Raw genomic sequence first — 20598 nt, 5'->3', positions numbered from 1 at the left:
ACTAGCTCTACACGTCAGTCACACTGCTCACGTGTATTGCAAAGCTCGTTCAGTTGGTGCTGTATAAAATTTTAATATATTTCATGTTTTATTCCCGTAGAATAAAAATATATAAATTTTTGTTGACATTAAGTGCAGTTATTTAACTCGTCTATTATGATAGATTGGGTGTCAATTGTACGACATTCGCGGCGTCGTTTTAGCGATTACGTCAATGCAGTACCGATGAAAATCCGGAAAGATAGACGAACAAAACGTATAGATTTATTATATGTGTCAAGTACAGATGACGAGAATACTCGTGATTATTATGGGCGATTGTGTGGTTTATGTTGCAACGTAAGTTATATATATTATGGTTTCAAAATAAAGAAAAATTTGAATTTAATGAATACATAATAATGTAATAAATATTGTTTTTATTATATTTATATTTAAAATTCTTGAAAATCATTTAATTTGAATTATGTTACACGGAAGTTTTTGTTTATTTTTATTGCATAGCTATACTTAGACGTAATATTATGCTCGATATTTCAACAGAGTAAAAACAGAAGCTTTAAAATTGTGCTAATGTAAATTCATAATTCTAGGTATAGTACTTTGATATATTATTTCAACGCACGTTCTAAGGCTTAACTTATTTACAGAATTTACTTTTAACGTTTGAATTTTTTTTAATTTGAGAATTTATATAACTATTATACTTCAAATTCTCGTTAATTTTTCATACTTGGATTGAAAAAAATTTTACGATAGATTTTATTTTGAATCCGAAACCTTATGAATAATTCGATCAATCCGGATTTATATTTCAATGAAATATAAATATATGTTTTGTTATTATTCTGAGCCGCGAATTTCCAGTGTTGCATAACACGATGTTATTTTGATTCCCTTTAAGCGCAATAAGAACGAGAGATTTTATAAATATTTAATCGGTCGATACTCGAGTAACGATTTATGGGGAGATGGTTAATTTGAAAAAATTCATTTTTCAGAAAACGAGATATGCAACAAGAAATGTAGACGAACAGTTGCCACCGCCGCCTTCGCCACCTCAAATAAAAGAGGCTGCTCAGGTAGACGGAGTGTCAAGACCAAATTCTGTCGAGCGTGTGGTACATCCGGAATCATCGCCACACATTTTGGCAAATCATGACACGCATAAAGTAAATACTTTTTAAATTTTCAAATAATTATTACTCCATTTATTTTAAAAATTTTACTCCTATTGAACTTTGGAAAATTTTTATTTCCGCGCATGCGCCGTACTAAATCGCGATCGTGACATCTGTAAGCAGAGTCATGTACTGTTGCAAGATAAGCTCAGAAAATCAATGAAAAGCTTGTGCTTGCAGCTGGAAAGCTGTTATCATTTTCCTTAAGCCGAAATTCTGCATTACCTACAGACTATCAAGTATCAATAAAAAAAACGTTTATTTGTTTTAAGTACCCGAAAATAAAAAATATCAATAGATTGAATAATAAAATATAACTTTAGATCAATAGTAATTTTTAGTGCCCATAAAATAATAAAATATGTAGGTTATTACATATATTAAACATGCATATCGCCGGTGCACTAACAACTGGTGTAGCCTTGGATAAATAATATTATCAGCTCCGCTTATCGCACTCAGAATAATTGTTTGGTCTACGCTCTTAATTAGTACACTTACGGTTGGAAATAATTTATACATTTATTAAAAAAATAATGAAAACTACTTTATTAGTTTTGTTATAAGCGTGAGATAAACAAATAAAAAGTCACGTCATTTGAAAAGATTATTTTACTGGATTATTGATTAAATAATTAAATTAGTTAATGACCGAATTAATAGAAGTTAGTTTTTCATTTTTATTTTCCCGACGAAAATTCAAGAGATTTTTTTTCAATTGCCGATAGACGAACAAAAACGTAATGAAGAAATATATTCGCGATGTCGAAGGATACATCCGTTTTAAATTTTATCTAACAGAGTTAGCTAGTATAGTGTTGGATGTTAAACCGGGTAATTTTTAGGTCGTCAACAATGCATGTGGCAGCACACTCGTGGCAATAAATAAGACCTCTGCGTCACCGGTCGAGCATCGCGACTACAACACGTGCAACAGTCCTACCTGCATCGCCGCCGCTGCACTACCTTTCAATCGTTTGTCTCGCTTATCATTCTTTATTTATTATTTTTTTTTTTTTTATTGCGGATCCTTAAAAAAAATACAGGAATTTTTTGCCAGCAAATATACCAACGCTTGACAAATTGTTCGTGATAAAATAGTGCAGTGATTAAATAATAAAGTATCATTAATTATTTTGAAAGCTAATTAGTGAAGAAATTTCATTATCATTATTAGTTACTAATTAATATTGCACCCAAAGGTATCATTTTAAATTAAATGCCGCGATAATCGTTTCTGTAATATTTACGATAATTTTGTAATTTACTGAATTATCGATCTGCTGATTTTTCAATTACCTCAGATAATTAATAATAAATGAGCATTAATTTATTTAATAATTTAAATGAAAATTTTTAAATGCTTTCATTTGACATTTAAAGTTTAAAATTTAATTTTAATATTAATGAATTTAAATAATCGATTAAAATTGATTATTTGTTATTAATATTTAAATTTATCTGATTAATGTTGATTGGCATTAGTGTCTCAGATGTTTTATTAATCATAAGTTATGGTAGATTTTATTGAGTGGATGAATACAAAGTGAATGGAGAATTGTATAGTCAGACAGCAAGAGATAATCCTTGAAACAAATGCCTTACTACTGTAGTTCGCGAGTACTTGTGAGAAACAAAGTGGTAAACCGGATATAAATTTGAACAAAAGTGTTTTCTCTGGGCTTTTTGTGTGTCACATTTAAAAGAGAAATGAAAAAAAATTTTTATCTGTTTGAAACTTAATGCTGCATGTGTAAATATGTAATATATATATATAATATACATATAGTTTTACATATGTGTGTGTCAACAGGGTATGAACAATGAAAAATACATTGTTCGTGTAGATAAGCCTCTAGAATTTTAATTAAAAATAGCCTTGAGCATTTCATTGATCTTGTTTGGGATAAAAAAAATTTTTGAATTCGAAACGCAACTGAGTTTTATGTTTTAATTTGAATAATGGTTAATGCGAGCTTTATTAATGGAACAAGCTTTTATTGTAGGTTGATAAAAATATGATCTAAGAGATAAGATGAGTTTTTTTTATTTTTTAAATTGTTTTTAGTCGTTTTGTTTTGTTTAAAATGTTAAACCGAGCTTTTGTCTAAGCAGTTTCTTTTCATATTTATCCTAATATTTCTTGCTTTCGCGATATGAAAATAAAAAGTACGCGTCTCGTTGTAAGTTTTTTTAAATAAAAGATAAAAAAAAAAACCGACGGAGAGAATTCAGTGAGCATAAAAATAATAGAAAAAAAAAAACAGTGAAAATGTCTACGGAGATGTCGCTGTCGGATTCATTTCGGTATTACGTTTTAAATTCCCAAGTTATGCCTGAATGTAAAGCGAATCCCAGAGTCACAGCTTCAATATCCAATGGATCATCCGTATTACTGAATACTTTGACTCAGCGACTATTCACTGCGCGAGACTGAGCAATATTTTCTTCATCAACGTCTGTAACACTAGAAATAAAAAAAACTCGGATTCAAATCAACTCGTCTCTCCTTTCTTTCTTTTTGGCTATATATTTATTACACCTTTTTATTACTATTCATCTTGTTTTTTTCTTTGTTTCAATACGAAAGAAAAGAAAAAATATTTTATTTGTAAAGTTTTAAGACAGCAGATGTTACGAGTCTTAAAATTACTGTAACTAAATTTTAACTTTTTCAAACCACAGTATGACTTAAATTTCCACCGAGAAAAGAGTAAGTAAGCTCTCGAGACTAACTAGTAATCGCGGCTGACGTTCGTGACATAGGTCAATGATCTTTCATCTCCGAAAAAAATTTTGCATAACATCCAAGCTAATCTTTTATTACTTCAATTATTTAATGCTTACCGCACATGAAAATCCTGGAATCAATCGACTTCAATCCACTAAAACATTTTTCTAAAAATACGTTATCCGCAAAAAATTTCAGATTAATTTCAAATGTAAAATTTTTACTAAATAATCCCAACATACATATAAAAAAAATAGTCTTCTGATCGATTTGAAGAGCTTGACATTAAAATAAAAATAACTAGAAAAAAATGCGGAATTCGAAAAAACTTTATTGGAAATAACTTCTAGGGAATAAAATTGTCTACAAAAAAGGTCCCATGATATTTTGTAATAGGTCTGATAGTTTCGCCGGAAAAGTAAAAAGATCTCAAAATTTAATATGAATTCGACTTCAAACTCAAATAACTTTTGAGCAAATAGATTTATCAAAAAAAGATAAGAATCTTTTTTTGTAGAGCATTCAATTCCCTACAAAAATATGCCTGCCAATTATTCCTATAACGCATCGTTAGCTACTTATAAAAATTTTAATGTTAATATTAAGAGCTCTAATATTCACAGGCGTCTTTTTTTTTCTAAGTGAAACTTTTGAACCTGTTTCGGAGGAAAAAAAAAAATTTGTCATTTTTTGAATCACCCTAATATGTACGTATACGTTAAGCTAGAATTGGCTTGAAAGCTTTTTAATAAATAAATCATATCCAATGTACTTCAACATAATCTAATCAATCATAACGAAATTAATAAAAAAATCAAACTGAAGTAAAAAGTAACTTTACTCGATGTATTTTAAAAAAAGTTATTTCAAAATAAATGATTGATGTATTCACACAAACAACTGTCATATAAAATAATTAAAGCCCCTGCTGATAACAATGAAATACAATAGTATAATCAATGGAAGTGCAATCACATAAGTCATAATATACATTCTCGTTCACTGATATCAACTTGATATAACCTTTACGTATCCCTATATATCTATATACATATATATACGTATTACTGCATCAAAACAGAGGTGAGGTATTGCACGAGGTTACTAAAGTTTCTCGGCAAGCGTTATCGACCTATACCGTCAACGTAATGGTTTATTCGGTCAACCAAAGACTAAGTCAATGATTTATTTTACAAATAAAGGATAACTTTAAATCCACTCAACCGTATCATATTTTATATATTTCATACCTCTTTGTTTTAAGGATTTAAGGAATTTATTTATTATCATCACTGACTGCAAACAATAGTTTTGTTGAAGTTTCAGTTATGAGTTGGACACGTAAATAGCTTTATGGGCCAAACGATTTTCTATAGAGTAGTAGTGAAGCTTCACTGTTGCTATCAAATAATACATTAATTGTGTACTGATGAACAATATAAAGTGTACTTGAGTGCTGGTATTGATAACGTTAATTAATGGGATTAAATGTATGATGAATCAGTGAACCAATCAACGTGTTTGTTTTAAATTTTCATTAATAATTAATTTTACGATACGTTTAATTATGACAATCAGTTATTATTTGACATTGTTTATTGTTCATTATTCATTGTTTATTAATTATATTGTAATGGAAGTATGTTATTTGTTATGAGTTATTGAGAAGTGATAAACAAATTTCTAAGATTCAGGATTTCGTGGACTTGAAACCGCCCACTGGTACAGAAGCGAACAAAATTTAGTTTCTCTTGTTGCCGATGAGTAAGAGTAGATCTCTGTATTCTGTAGTACCGACTTACACGAAAGCTCGTAGTATTTTAATCGGTAAATGATATGAAAAGCTCGGATTATCGGATGTTTGTATATTTGTTGATAGATGATTAAATGTAAATAATAATAATAATCATTATTATTCTTTATTTATTTACGTATCATTTTAATGTAGAGTGAGAGATATTCGAATATTAATTAATAACATTATTATTAATAATTGTTTTGAGTTGATTAATAATTTGAATGATATATTAATAAAGCCCATGATGATTAAATACCGATAAATGTTAATCAGTTTCATTGAAAATAAAGTAATGTTTTTTTTTATTTAGTGATGAACTAAAAGTGATTACTATATTTAATTTATTTAAACTGACAAAAAAATTTATTGAGAGAACTGATGATTATCATGCCCCCGACTATTCCGTCAAATCCGGAAATGTGTTCGCTTTGTCCACGACCTAAGAAACCGCAAAAAAAATTAGTGCGTTTTGATTCTGTTGTTGATACATTCTCTATTTCTGATTCTAATGGACCAAGGAGGGTGAGTAAATTTTTTCGATTTATTTTCCCAAAAAATTTTTAGTCTTTTTTTAATTCTAGCTTCCGCTTATTTAACCCGTCAGCACTCCCGTTATGAGAATTTTTCTCACAGGACTCTATTCAAATTATAGGATGTCGCTGCAGTAAAAACGCGACACTAAAAAGCACGGAAGTGTTGAAGGGTTAAAAGATTTTTTTCAAACATTTTTTCGATGTAATTTATTTTTTGATGAACAGAATGTTTTTTTTTTTAATGATTCGTTTAATTAATTTTCGATGTTGATGAAAACAGAATTTCGGTGGATGAAAAAAGTGATAATTAAAAAAATGAAAAACGGTTCTTTGTTTGAAAAAAAAATAGACGACATTAACAGCACACAAAGCTCTTGAATGAAGTGAGAGATCATGTTTGCGAAAATCGAGTAATTGGATCCGCGATCACACAGTACCTTTTCCACACAAATGAGCGCGTGTAAGTGTGTGTTTGTTTTTAGATGTACGTAAAGAAGAGAGGATAAACCGCGATAACAGTAAATAATTGTTTCAACAGACTGAAATAAAACAAATAGAAGCGAAAACTGAAAGAATTAAAAATGAAACAAATATAAATAATATAAAATGCAATTGGCTTTTTGGTCTGTTGCTATTGCTACTGGTACTGCTGACTCATTCTAATTGCTCTATCCAAACATATAACGAACCCGTTGCGGTAATCCTATGCAATAGTTATAACGGATATTATCTCACTTATAACGAGGATTTCATAGCAACATCTAAAACTCTGCTTGCATTTTCACCTCAGTTTAAATTATAAATAACGATAATTTTATTCACAACATGTGTAAACTTTCCACGTATGAAACTAAACAAAAATAAACAGCTTATTCAACAAACAAAAATAACAAAGTTTAATAAAATGAAATAAATATATAAAATGTATATTAACAGAAAGTTAAATGAAGTCGTCAAATAATTAAAAACAAACAAAAGAAAATATGCAAATAGGCGATTGTATGAGTAAAACAGGGTAGTCGCGGTGTAGACGTGATTCGTGGGGAGAGGGATGGACACAGCGTGTGGGGGTAGATCTTGCGCTGTTCACCCTACCCGGCAGCATCCCTCGAGTGAAACTGAAGCTATCAAGCAAAACGGCAGTCACTCGCGCGAATCGCGACCTGCAGGATCACTGAACCCTTATACATATTTTTATAATATTCAAATTTATTTACGAATTCATTTTAAATTTTAATTCACCCTTACGTTATTATAATAAATTTTTTTTAAATGAATTTATAATTTTTTGAATACTTAAAATTTAAAATGTATCTGATTAAATTTAAAAATGTAAAGAAAAAATAGATAAATAAAGTCACGTGCTCGAAAAAGTGGTTAATACTGAAAATAATCTCGGACTATATAAATAAAATAAAGGAGTCACGTGCAAGTGTTTTTATCAGTACAATAACAGTATATAGAGATAAAATAAAGTTAAGGGGAGAGTGAAGAAGATTTAAATCTAGATGTCAGGTAGAGACTGCATAAACTCTTGAGCGTTATCATTTAGAGATACGACTTATCAAACTGGAGTATCAATGCGGATCACGTGTGGCGCCCGTCTTTATGGGGATGGGCATTAACGATAAAAAGCTGCGGAGACTGCGAAGATTGCGGCTTTTTGGCCGCGCTAAGGTTTACCTCACAGTCCGGTGGCCTCATCTGGTATGTTTGCCCACCCAAAAACTTTAGCACATAGTTATTATTTCACCCCCTCTCCCTCTGTTTCTAACTATACTTTGCCTTTTACTCTGACTAACTCAGAAAAATATTTTTCGCTGTATCTTATACCGCCAGCTAAATGTTATCGCTGGTTTGTAACATATAACTCTTCAGAGTACGAGAAAACTTTTTGGAAGTGAATTTGATACTGCGGAACCAATTGCTAACTTACTAAATTTTTTTTCCCTCTACTTTGTAAATTGGCGTCGTTATATCGTAGACTTTTTTTTTTATATCCATTATATTTAGTTTGCTAAATACAAAAAGTATTAAGAAATATAAGGGAACAATTCGAAGAAATTTATATATATATATATATATATGATTCAATTATCAAGTACGTGAGAATAAGTTTTTTATCTTACTTTTTTTCTACACACCCGATCTTCCAATTGTCCACTATCACACCGGTTTGCCGCTATTAAAGTTTGACCTACTTTTTGTTCAATTTATCCCACAAGGTGTCACACAATTTCATACGCTCGTTGATCCTCGTTTCGCTATAAAAATAACACACCATTTTTCTTCAAATAACTTTTATCAACACAAAACCACCGTTAAAAACTTACTCAACAAAAAATTTACCCAGATAAAAAAAAAAAATTCGCTAAATCCGGCTCACTAAATAGAATCAATGAAATAAAAATTTAAATTGAACGTATTTTAAGGAAAACTGTTGAATTAGTGATTGAAAGCAACCTGTATTTCAGCTTTTCGTTAAACGCTTTAATTTTTTTTAAAACTTTGATTTTAACTCTAGTAAAGTAGAAGGCGGTTTCATGTTCGGGGTATTTAACGCAAAGTACTTCACAAAGGCGGCAGGTTGTATAAATCTAAAGCGTGCGTGGCTCCGACATCGCACGGCCCAACTACACAAGAATAGAAAAAATAAAAAATAAAAACAAGCTATTTTTTTATTTTCTTTTCTTTTATTATTTTTTACTTTTTTTGTTTAAATAAAACTCTTGAGAAAAAAAAATTGAAGAATAAGTATAAGATGTTGAAGTACTACAAGAAGAACAAGAGGTAGTGAAACATAAAAAAATAAGTAACAGGGTAGAAACAAAAAAAATGTAAAACTGTAAAAGCGAAGCGTGTACATCTCCCGGGAGAAAACTCACGTCGTTATAATGGATCTCATTACTTTTATCGTCTAGGCATACATCTTATTCTTAAAATTACCACTCTCAAAATGCGAAGGCCATCATGTTTCTCTCAGGTATCATGCTAAATTTAAAAGATGAAAAATCCCAGACTTAAACAACTTTTCTCCTCTGGCACACTAATTTTCTTCCTCCTCAAAATGTACTAAATTTTTTTAATTTCCGTCTTTCTTATTTATTATAGTCTCCGTGAATTCCGTTGCTCGTAATTATTTAAAATTAAATTACTTAAAAGACTTTCTTATTAGATAATATTGTAATTAATGATATTAAAAAAAAGTAATGGAAGGAAATAAAAGAAAATAAATTAAAATGATCAAGCGAGCGTGTCAATAGGCAGTGTAATTTGTAATTCAATAGACAACAATAGAGACAACGTGGTTAACGCATAGTCCAGTCTAGCGTGTATAGTGTCCACTGACAGGCACAGTAGCATAGTGTGACAGGGCAATATCCCACCTGATACGTTATATATATACTACCACGTAAAGGTATACAAGGGTGGTCCGGTGGGTATATCAAACTCATCGAACGATCGTGGTACTTCAGTGGCAATAGCTATTGGATTTCGTATATCGTACGACGTCCATGCAGTACATACCCGTGATACATCGTTATATATTGCCTTGCCACTCTCTGTGTTGTACACTATTCAATTAACATCGTCGAACTTTGTAACCCCGTCACTACACAATGTGGCTTCAGCAAATCATTTTTCAACTATTCAATCGATCATCGACCTATCTAATATCTTCTTCATCACTTTGATTCATTAACCAATAAGACCTACACGCAGAAAATTTTTGAGTAAAAATTACCCATAAAGTTTAATACTGTAAGGACATCTAGCTAGTAACTAAATTTTGACTATGTTGTTAGTAGAAATTACACTTTTTTTACATGCTATCGAGTAGTATATTTTACAATGTGCATGGGAAAAATTTATGATACTGAAGTTAGCCGACGTCTAATAATTTTTGGATTTTTTTTAAGCGAGAAATTATAAAAAAAAAATATTTAAAAAAATTGCACTTATAGTCTTTTAAATTTTCTATATGTGCATATTTTCAGTTTTTTTTTTTCCTCAAATTTAACAGTTTAAAAAAAATCCAAAAATTTTTAATTGTCTGCTAACTTCAGGATCGTAAAAATTTAGATATTGACTACATATCTGCACAGTATCAAATTTTTTGGGTGATTTTTACTGAAAATTTCTCTGCGTGTACTAGAACCGCATGGGATACAAAAAAATTTAATTTTCAATCTATTAAATTTGCATGAAAATTATTTTTAGGTCCATTAAATAAATCTTTTTCTATGAATTTCATAGAAATTCATAAATTTTATTGACAGTATTTATCAAAAGATTTTTTCCCAAAAAAAATGGAAATACTTGAAAAGATATGACTTGTATGAAAACTATTGTATTGAAATTTAAAATATATTACGGGTTTTAATGCATGAGTGAATAAATAGTATAAACTTTACCGTATTAGAGACCACAAGAAAATAAGTTTTAATCAAAGTTAAAAATGAGCTATCAGATAAATTTATTGAAAGTGGGGTTAAAAAAAAGTTAAATTTGTTCATGAAATAATTCTAATTTTATTTCTTACAAATAACTTAAAAAAGTTACTTTTCACTATTTATTTATATCAGATTCTAAAAGTTCACATTTCAAACTTAGAACTTTTTTATTTATATTTCTGTAAGTCCAATTTAACAGAAATATCAATAGTAGAATTTCTTAAAGTTCCCATTTTACCCCCTATTCTCCTCAATTCAATATTGTATTTTTTTTTTTTTTGGAAATGACAACAAACATGACATAAAATTCAATGAACAAATTGAACATTTAAATGATAATAATAAAATAAATATTCACTCGGTAATAAAATTTATCGGAAAATGGAAATCAAATGTAATGTTAGGACACAAGTATGCTTGAATGGCTAGTTGAGTTTGTTTTCGACTCGATTTGTGACACGACGAAACTCATCGTTAATGACGTAACATGAAATGTCGTTTGCTCATCACTCGACTGTGAAAATTAGTATCGTGAATCAACATATATGACCCTTGGTATAGTACCATATAATTTCGGATACATTGAAAGCCCTAATATCTCTCTCATTTCTGATGTCCTCTGTGTGCTGATTGATGTTTGATGTATTTTATGATTGTTGACATTGTTAATGTTTGACAACCTAAACGACAACGAGCTGGTGTAGCCGCGATAACCATCACGACACAAGGAATAAAAAAGTTAAGGGTGAAGTAAGGTTATTAAATATAACGATTTATGATATTTGTATACTTTGGCGGGTAGTTAATGTAATGAGACAATCGATAAAGTAAGAATGTTTCAAAAAGTAATTTAGTAATGCAAGCGAGCATGCCAGACAAACTAGCCTTGACCATTTTTTATTTTTAGAATCTACAAGTTTGGTCGATAATCCCGGAAATAACATCGCGGCTTATTATACTTTGTAGTTTATTTGTATTCGTGACATACTGCAATAAATCTACAGATCGATGTGCCGTTAAATTCGAGTACTTATTATTGAAACAAAAATTTATTGTTTTTTTTTTTAATATTATTTAGAATTTTTTTTGTGCAGATAATCGGAAAATCGAAAGACAAAAAATTATTTAAATAAAAAAATTTATTTACGGGCATGAAAAACTTTAAAATGTGCATTTATTTTATTTTTTAGAGCTTTAGAAGTAGTAAAAAAATATATGGAATACTATATACATAAAAATATAAGAGAAAACTCGTAACGCCTCTTTAGTACCTCATAATTCACTCAAGAGCTTTTGAAAATGTCACTGTTGCTGAGCTTTTACTTTAAAAATCTTGTTCTTACCTTCTTTAAAGTCTAGTTTCCGTTGTAACCCATGTCACATTAGTATATAGGATATATTTTTAAAAATGCTTCGACTTATGTCTATAAATATTTTTTAAAATGTCCAAAAATTGCGGTAATAAAATTTTATTTTATTTTATAATGATTTTTTTGATTATTCTGTAAAATATGCATGCTTGTAATGCATGTTCGCAATAAAAGAACAAGTGAAAATAAAAAAAATATATATATAATAATAATAAAAAAATAAAAAAGGCAAATAGACACCAGAGTGTTGTAAAAGGGCAAAGTGCCAGGAATTTAAGTGAAATAAAACGAAATTGTAAGATTTTGCCTTGTTGTCTCGACGTCTCAAGGGTGTTAGAAGCAAGCAATTGACTTCGATGGCCCGAGAATCTCGATGCGTTTGCAATTTTGCTTACCATTTTTTTTTTTTATTATTATTATTTATTTATTTTCGTCAAGATGTAGATAGGGTTTATAGAGCGCTGGTACTGTATTAGAGTCTATTAAATTTAATATGTCTGTTGAAATAGTAAAAGTGATATTATAAAATAAAAAAGGTGGTAGTAGAACATTTTAAATTCACTGGAGCGCGATTATTGGCTCTGATGGTTGTTACGCGCGACGTCTTACGCCGACATCATTCGAGAGATCTCGCACAAGGAAGTGCATCGTACCGAGCGGGAGGATGTCGTCTGGTGTCGAAAGTACGGGTAATTCTATTGAGAAAACTCAAGTCTCTGTCTCTTTTTTTTCCCTTTCCCACCCTCCTTCGCTTCCTTATCTCGCTCGGAGTATCTTCACCCGTACGCTCTGTAAAACCCAACATCTCGAATGATATATTTAATTGAAAAATCATTGGAAATGGGATAAATAGCTCCATGTAATAACCAATAATAACTAATTACAATTTTATACTTTTAACTTCTTCATCTTTATCTTCATTTTTTTGCTCTTAAAGTCCTGAGTATTTTATCTCTATCCGCAGTTTTTTTATTGATGAAAAAAAAAAAAAATTAAATACTAAAGTATAGAGTTCTTATTGATTAAATACCTCTTTATTTTTAACAGTGAACAAGTTAATTTTATCAAGTTCACTAATGACAAAATAAAAGTTTTTAATTTCACTTTATTCTTTATTTAAAAAAAAAAGGTGAAATAATTTTTTTTTTATCTGTAATTCGTAAAATGAGAGAAAAAAAATATTTATACACTATTTTTGTTCGAGCAATATATTTTATCAACAATAGAACGGTTCAATTTATAAAAAAAAAATAAAACAAACTACTTCATTCGATCTTTTATAAATATAAAAGATAAATGGGTTTGAGGTTTTTCATTTTTATACTATTTCTGTATGGACAATACGTGCTAGTACAGCGCAATGCTATATTTATATAGATATATAGTGATACATATATCCGGTTCATGAGACGGTTGGACGATAGTAAGGGACGATAACGGAAATGCGAAGTGTATAGTATACAGTGCACACATAAGAAAGTGGAGATGAGGGGGAGTAAACGTTGGGCCATCTGGTATCTTTACTACTGGGCGACGAAAATCTCGAGCCATAGCGAATAATCGGTTGAATGCAGCAGCAACAGCAGAAGAAGTAGGAGTATAAGCAATAGGAGAAGTCGCCCGACTAACAGTTGAGAGCAAGAAGAAAGATAAGCTTGATAGGGATTGTAAGTCTTGAGCAGTACGACGAGCCAGGGGGCAACGTCTAGACTCTGAGTTACTTTAACTTGTGGGTGAGTCTCATTTCACAGGAGAGTACATTTATTCATGAGACGATGTGAGTTTTACTTGCTCAAAGTGCTTGTTTCACATCATGAGTTAATAAGTCCAAAAATAAAATACAAACTTTTTACTCTATTAGATTAATTTGCTGCAATTATCTCTATCAAAACATCTATACATTCTTAACATACATATGTATATAAGTGCATATTTATTTTGTAATTATAAAGTTAGTTTACAACTGATTATTATCACTTAAATTATGTTCTTAATTTAAATGATTTAATCTGGTTCAATTAAGTTTTGCAATTAAGATATCATTCAAATAGTTTATGATTAATAACTTTTTTTTTTTGACGAACTATAATTAAATGATAAATTTTGAATTAATTCATAGCGTGATACGTAAGTTATTTATTGGCAGGGTAATAATTATTTTATTAAATCGTAAAAAAAAAAATTTTAACTGAGTAGTAGAAGTACGAGTTTAGTCAGACGTGCGGGAAATTTTTTAATTAATAGATTTGTTGTTGGAATAATTATCGACAATAATAATAATTAAGGTCCGGATATCGATAAAGTGGGAGTAATTAAAAAAAATAGGTGTGAGTAAATAAAAAATGGCGATTGTACACCGTCTGGGTTGTTTGAACGGAAGTGATAAAATTTAAATTGGACACGGTGTTTCATTGAGTCTGTAGCAGTTAAATTCTACCGATACATCCAATCAATCTTGATTTAAAAATGAAGAAATAAAAAATGTGTCAAATAATAAAAAAATTCAGCTTGTTAGTTAAACTTTTTTTTATATATATAAATTTTTTTTTTGAAAATAATTCTTGCTATCTGTCCAACAGTTTGATGCTTTTATTTTTTAATAGTTGATATATTGATCGATAAATTTAGTTGCATGCATCATTCAATTTTTTATGGACGTGTAGTAAAGTTTACTGTCTGTGGCCTACGTGAACTCGTTTAATTAGAAAAAGAAAAAAAAAAAATACAAAAAAATGTAACCTTAATTAATAAACGTGACGTCAACGTTTTTGTTTGATTAAAAAAAATCTAAGAAACAAGAAGTATTTTTGTTTCTTTCACTCATTAAATGACTCATGAGAAATTTTCAAGTTTTTGTGAAAGAAAACTATAAAAAAATATATATAGTATTTTTGCTTAATTAACAAAAACTTTGAGCTTGTGGTAACACATCTAATATTAGATTATAAGTTACAAGCCTTTGGGACTGGGAGTCTTATTAATATATCTCAATATATGGGGTAATAATATTGTATATACTTAACGGATACTATTCTAAGCCTTGGAATCTATGATAAAGTTAGAGTATGCTTATCATAAATCCTTCGACTGGATCCACTCGTGCAATCAAGCCCGAGAGCTTGAACATCCGGGATATTTAGTATAATATCTTATCCATCCACCAAACGGTCTCTGGTTAATCGAAATATCTGACCCTCCAATAGAATCTCTTACGATTATCATAGTTATAACAGAATTTAACCCGCCAAAAAAATTAATAATAGAAGTAGATAAAATAAAATATGTCTATAAGCTTCTTAGCAAAACGAAAAATAAAATTAAGCTGAGCAGAGTAGCATTAAGTTAACTTTATACTTAGTTCTATAAAGGGTTCTTTGAGTCGACGGTTTTGAATCTAATAATTGTCAACGATATGATGTAAATACATTCTGTTTATCACTAACAGAATAAAATATATGAAAACTCGGAACCAAACTGGATACTATTTTGAAGAAAAAATATTTTGTTTTTGTTTTTGTTTCCAAATATTTACTTACGATGTCTAAGAAAGAATAGAAAAAGTTTACTACCTCCACAATGTGGCCATAAGTTCTAATACAAAAAAGTTTTTCGTTACTAAAAAATGTTTATTATTCGTTTTTTTGTTTTGATTTAGAAAAACTGAAACAAAACGAAACTACGGGGTAAAATGAACTACCATTAGAAAAAAAGAAAAATTTTTTTTGGTCAAAGTTTCGGAGTTTATATACTGCTTGAGGCGATCAAGTTGGGACATACTTCCCTAAACCTCTGGGAAACGTTTTAAAAAAAAAGATATTTTTTCTTTTCGTAGTGTCTTAGTTACCCCCGAATTCCTTTTCAAAATCTATTTCGAAAATTAAGAATTATATATTTTAATTTCCAACAATATCTCTGTTAGCGATTATTGAATACTTGAAGTTATAATGATGACAATGATGATAATTGTGATGATGACGATGATAACAGTGAAATTTAGTAGTTGAACATTCGAGGCAAATTAAATTTTGAAGAGTAAAGTTAAACCGAACGATAAACAAGTTAAGGATGGAGTAGAGGAATACACGAGAGTGGATGTGGTAATAAGAGCGCCTTGTATGGAGGAAATAGGCGGTGGTTTCTTAATTATGAAGATGTGTCTCTCGATTAATTAATGTACGAAGTAATAGGTTGTCTAGTCTTGTATTTTACGATGCGCGAAAATACCTAGTTTACTTGTGTGCTTTTAGTTCTAATTATATGGCAATGGAAATTTGAATAAGATAATTGCAACAACGGAAATTACTAATTTATTATTTTTTTATAATTTTTTTTATTCTAGAAGCTGATAATTATTCAGTAGTTATGGGGAGAGCACTTTGTAATGGGAAATTTAAATTATTAAGGTAGTAAATGCTCGAGCTGAAAAAACAGTGACGTTAAATTTATGAACGAGTTTTAAATAAGTATGACGTTAACAAATTAACACGGATGATTAACGTTAATAATTATAAATTAATTTATCTAATTAACAAGATGGATTTAAAAGATAGCAGTGACTAGGCATGTCCTCATTAAATAATAAAATATCTCGTTACTTTCTCACATGAAAATTATTAATGTGCATAAAAAATGTACCTATTTAATATTTTATTATTAAGAAATGTAAAGATAAATTTATAATTTTTGGCGGCAATGTAAATTTTTTAAACTTATTTTATTTTTTTGAAATAAAAATAGCATTGGATATTTTTTTTTATGGTTGGTGCAACGATTTTCCTACCATAAGTTCATATGACAAAAAAAAATATTTTTTTTACTAGTCAATATTTTTGTTTGAAAGGAATAAGTTTATAAACATTTAAAATTCGATAAAAATATTGTAGTTATTCGCAAATTTAGTATTGAATCTAAATTTAAAAAACTGAACCAATAAAGAATTTATTTTGAAGGCTATTTTTTACGTATGCTAAAACATTGGGAAAAATCAAACGGTCAATAAAAAAGCAACAGTAAAAATTTATCTGATGTTTTAATTAAAATACGTTATTGAAAATAGAATAAAATTTTAATTCGTCAAAAAAAAATAGATTTATTGCTTATCTAACAGTATTTTTATTTCAGTTTTATATCCGAGTACAGAATTTAGCCATTTGTAATTTTATATCGCGATTCAAAATGAAACATCACGTGTATAATTTTGAAAGCGGATGAAAAAGTATTTAACCTCGATTATTGTTGTGAAGAGAATAGGGTGTATTCTCTTCTCTCTATCGTCATGAAAATATATATGTACTGTTAAATACCATATAGCAACCATAGAGCACGTTTCAGCGTGGCTTGAGCTCGCTTATATTGTCGCTATAAATCTAACAATGCGGTTCAGCATTAACCCGACCCGGTAGTACCGCCGCGACTACTGTACGCGAACGAACGAGCATTATACTTCCGGTGGCACGCGAGTCTATGCGTATCCGATAAACTGTTGTGCAAAAGAGATGAACATACACACTATACCAACACCACATCTATATAAACCTAATATATTATTTATATCAATTTGATAAACCTCCATTACTGTCCATTCAATCTCAACTTGCCCAACTGGATTAATAATAAACACATATATATAAGCCCACATAGGCGCCCAAATGATTGGTTTATTGGCACAATGAAAGATTGAGAGTCAGATAATTTATTGCTAAAATAAATTGAACTCATTCTCTTTATTCGATTATCCGTCCTCGACATTCATCAGCCCAATTTATTAATTCAAGCACTTAATCACCCGATGAATATAATATCCGGCCAGGTGTCACTCTCTATTCAATGATTCATCATTTTTATCAACTCATGATTTATTTTCGTGTATATAATATAATTATAATCCAATAATATTTTTTTAGTTCATTATTACGTTTGAATAATTTATCGAAAAACAACAGAAATAGAAATGTATGGAAAATCCGGAAGTGGTAGTTATCAGCAAAAGATAAAACACAAATATGAATATAAATGGCCGCGATGTATTTAATTAATGCTTTCGGTTTTCATTGTAAAAATATTATACAAATATTTGAATAAAAAAATAGGATTACAATGTTGCTTTTTGAAGAGAATATAATTGGGTCGATCAATTGAGTTTTTCCGAAATTATGGAGGTCACATACTCACATTCGTAAACTGATTGACGGGCGCTTAAAAAATTTTTTTGAATTCATTATTTCTTTATGATAATTTGAATTAAATGATTTCAAAAACATCACGTTTGTTTATTAGAGTGTTCTCTTGATACTAGTATACTTTAAATAGTAGGGGAGAGGGGGCAGAGTTGGCCCCTTAAGGAAAATAATTATAATGTCGTTAATTTTTTTTACGTGTTTACTTCTTTTTAGACCCTTGATACTTATTTTCACTTCATTATGCTGCGCCCATTAAAATTAAAAAATCGAAAATTAGGAGCAAAGTGGGCCCTCCAAAAAATTTCGGATTTGATATTTTTTATTCTTTACACGTGTGATATTTGCAAATAGCTATAAAACAATTGTATTTTAATAATATAATAGTATATTGTACAACTAGTGCGGTAAGTTGTCGATTGCCCACGAGAGCAAAGTTGAGCGCACGAACGAAGTGAGTGCGCTCATTTGCTCGAGTGGGTAATCGACAACACCGCACGAATTGAACACAGTTTTTTTTATCATTAATGCAGTATAAGTTCTATCTTAGTGCTCGCTGTTTTATTCTCCAAGTAGCTTTTTGCTGATTCAACTGTTGTCGCGACATTTTTGTGGGTTAAACGATAATCTGCATGCGACAAGAAGTAAATTTGAGTGCGACAAGTTTACTTGTCGCACTCAAATTTACTTGTCGCACGCAGATAATCGTTTAACGCACACAAATGTCGTGGAAACAGTTGAATGGGCAAACAGCTATTTGGCGAACAAAAGAGCGTGCACTAAGATAGCACTTATATTGCATGAGTGATAAAAAAGTAATTTTAATACTCTGCTGCAATATAACTTTAAAACGTAATTTTATTATCTTTAACTTTCTAAATAAATTATATTTAATGAACAGTTTTGACGGTCTATTTTAGCCCTCATTATATAAGAAATTTCGATAAGCTTATTATCCGCCCAAATTTATTAGCGTAGGGGAGGGTGGAGCAGAGCGGCCCCCCTGAAATTTTGACCAAAAAAAAAATTTTTTTTTTTCGACTAATTACTATAAATCCGATATTTTTGCGCATTTTTACCCCTACGCATGACATTTGGGGCAAAATGGACAAGCCCAAAATTTTAAAAAAGTGATTTTTTCATATTTTTATCGTCAAATTAAAAAAAAATTATTATAATTCCACATTTCTAGCCCTACGCATAACACCTGGGGCAAAATGGACCAGCCGAAACTTCCGAAAAAATTATTTTTTCATATTTTTCGGCCGTTTCTTTATGTAAGAGGCAAATTTGGTCACTAAAAATTTATAAAAATTAAATTTTTTTTTTTAGTTGATAAATTTTTGAAATAAAGTAAAATTATAGAATTGATTTTTTTTTTAATTAAATAACAATTAGTAATTAAGGTAATCGAGAGTGAACGATTTTTTACGCTTTAAAAAATTTTTTTCGAGTAATATAAAACCAAAAATAGTTGTCAAAAGAAAGAAATACATTCTTAATGATGAAAACAATTTAAAAAAAAAAAAAACGAAAAAAAAAAATTTTTTATCACTTTTTGAAGGGGGGCCGCTCTGCCCCACAAAAAAAAAAAAAAAAATTTTTCAGAATTTTGGCAAAATGTCCATAAATTTGTTCGAAATAGGACAAAAGTAAAGTGATCTTATGGTTGAAAGCCACAAAAAATAATAATTGGCTTAGGGGGGCCGCTCTGCCCCACCCTCCCCTATAGAAAATTTTGAGGGCCCACTTTGTCCCCGTATTTTTTGAAATTTTGGAAATTTTAAGGGGCCTACTTTGCCCCATGCGGCCCACTTTGCCCCCTCCTCCCCTATATTTGTGTAGTATACAATAGCGTGATGAGAGCATCTGACTTCAAAAATCGTGTGAGAGTCAAGCACACCAAAATGTTTCGCGTTTTAGGTGTGCGATAAACAATAAAATCATAAATATTCATGTCATTTATTTTCGTGATTTATGAGTCATGACTAATGTAAAATTCTATTTTATATAATTTCAATAATAACAATAATAATAATAGTAAATATGTAGGAAAATAAAAAATATGAAAAAAAAAAGTACACATATCGATATCAATGCAAATTATAAACTCGCTCGGATGATCAATGCGGGAAATAGCAATCTCCTTCGATATGAATATATTTTTATATTTATATGAGTGATATAAAAAAAAGTGAAATAAATAAATCGATTTGAAAGCAATAACATATCGTTTTTCAACACTTTATAGAATATGTTGGATTGCCGGGATATTTGCAATAAAAATTCAAAACTTGTGGAAATATCTCGTGATTACTTGGTTTTTTTTATATTTTTTTCATGCTTCATCCCCAA

General features: G+C 29.8%; 1 protein-coding gene across 19 annotated transcripts in view; it reads left to right on the top strand.

Moving 5' to 3' along the window:
- Positions 1–20598, top strand: part of LOC130675935 (disks large 1 tumor suppressor protein) — a 251336-nt gene that overhangs the window by 163272 nt on the left and 67466 nt on the right. For 16 of the 19 annotated variants that reach the window (XM_057481858.1, XM_057481857.1, XM_057481864.1 and 13 more), the window contains one exon: positions 1002–1172. The exons of 2 other annotated variants lie outside the window; for them this stretch is intronic. In XM_057481858.1, the coding sequence (XP_057337841.1) occupies positions 1002–1172 (171 nt within the window). Of the gene's footprint in view, positions 1–141; positions 340–1001; positions 1173–20598 lie in introns of those variants that run through there. One more of the 19 variants, XM_057481865.1, reaches the window with a different exon arrangement.

This window comes from Microplitis mediator, chromosome 10, assembly GCF_029852145.1.
Source record: "Microplitis mediator isolate UGA2020A chromosome 10, iyMicMedi2.1, whole genome shotgun sequence".
NCBI lineage: Eukaryota > Metazoa > Arthropoda > Insecta > Hymenoptera > Braconidae > Microplitis > Microplitis mediator.
This window is presented reverse-complemented; position numbering and strand designations above follow the sequence as displayed.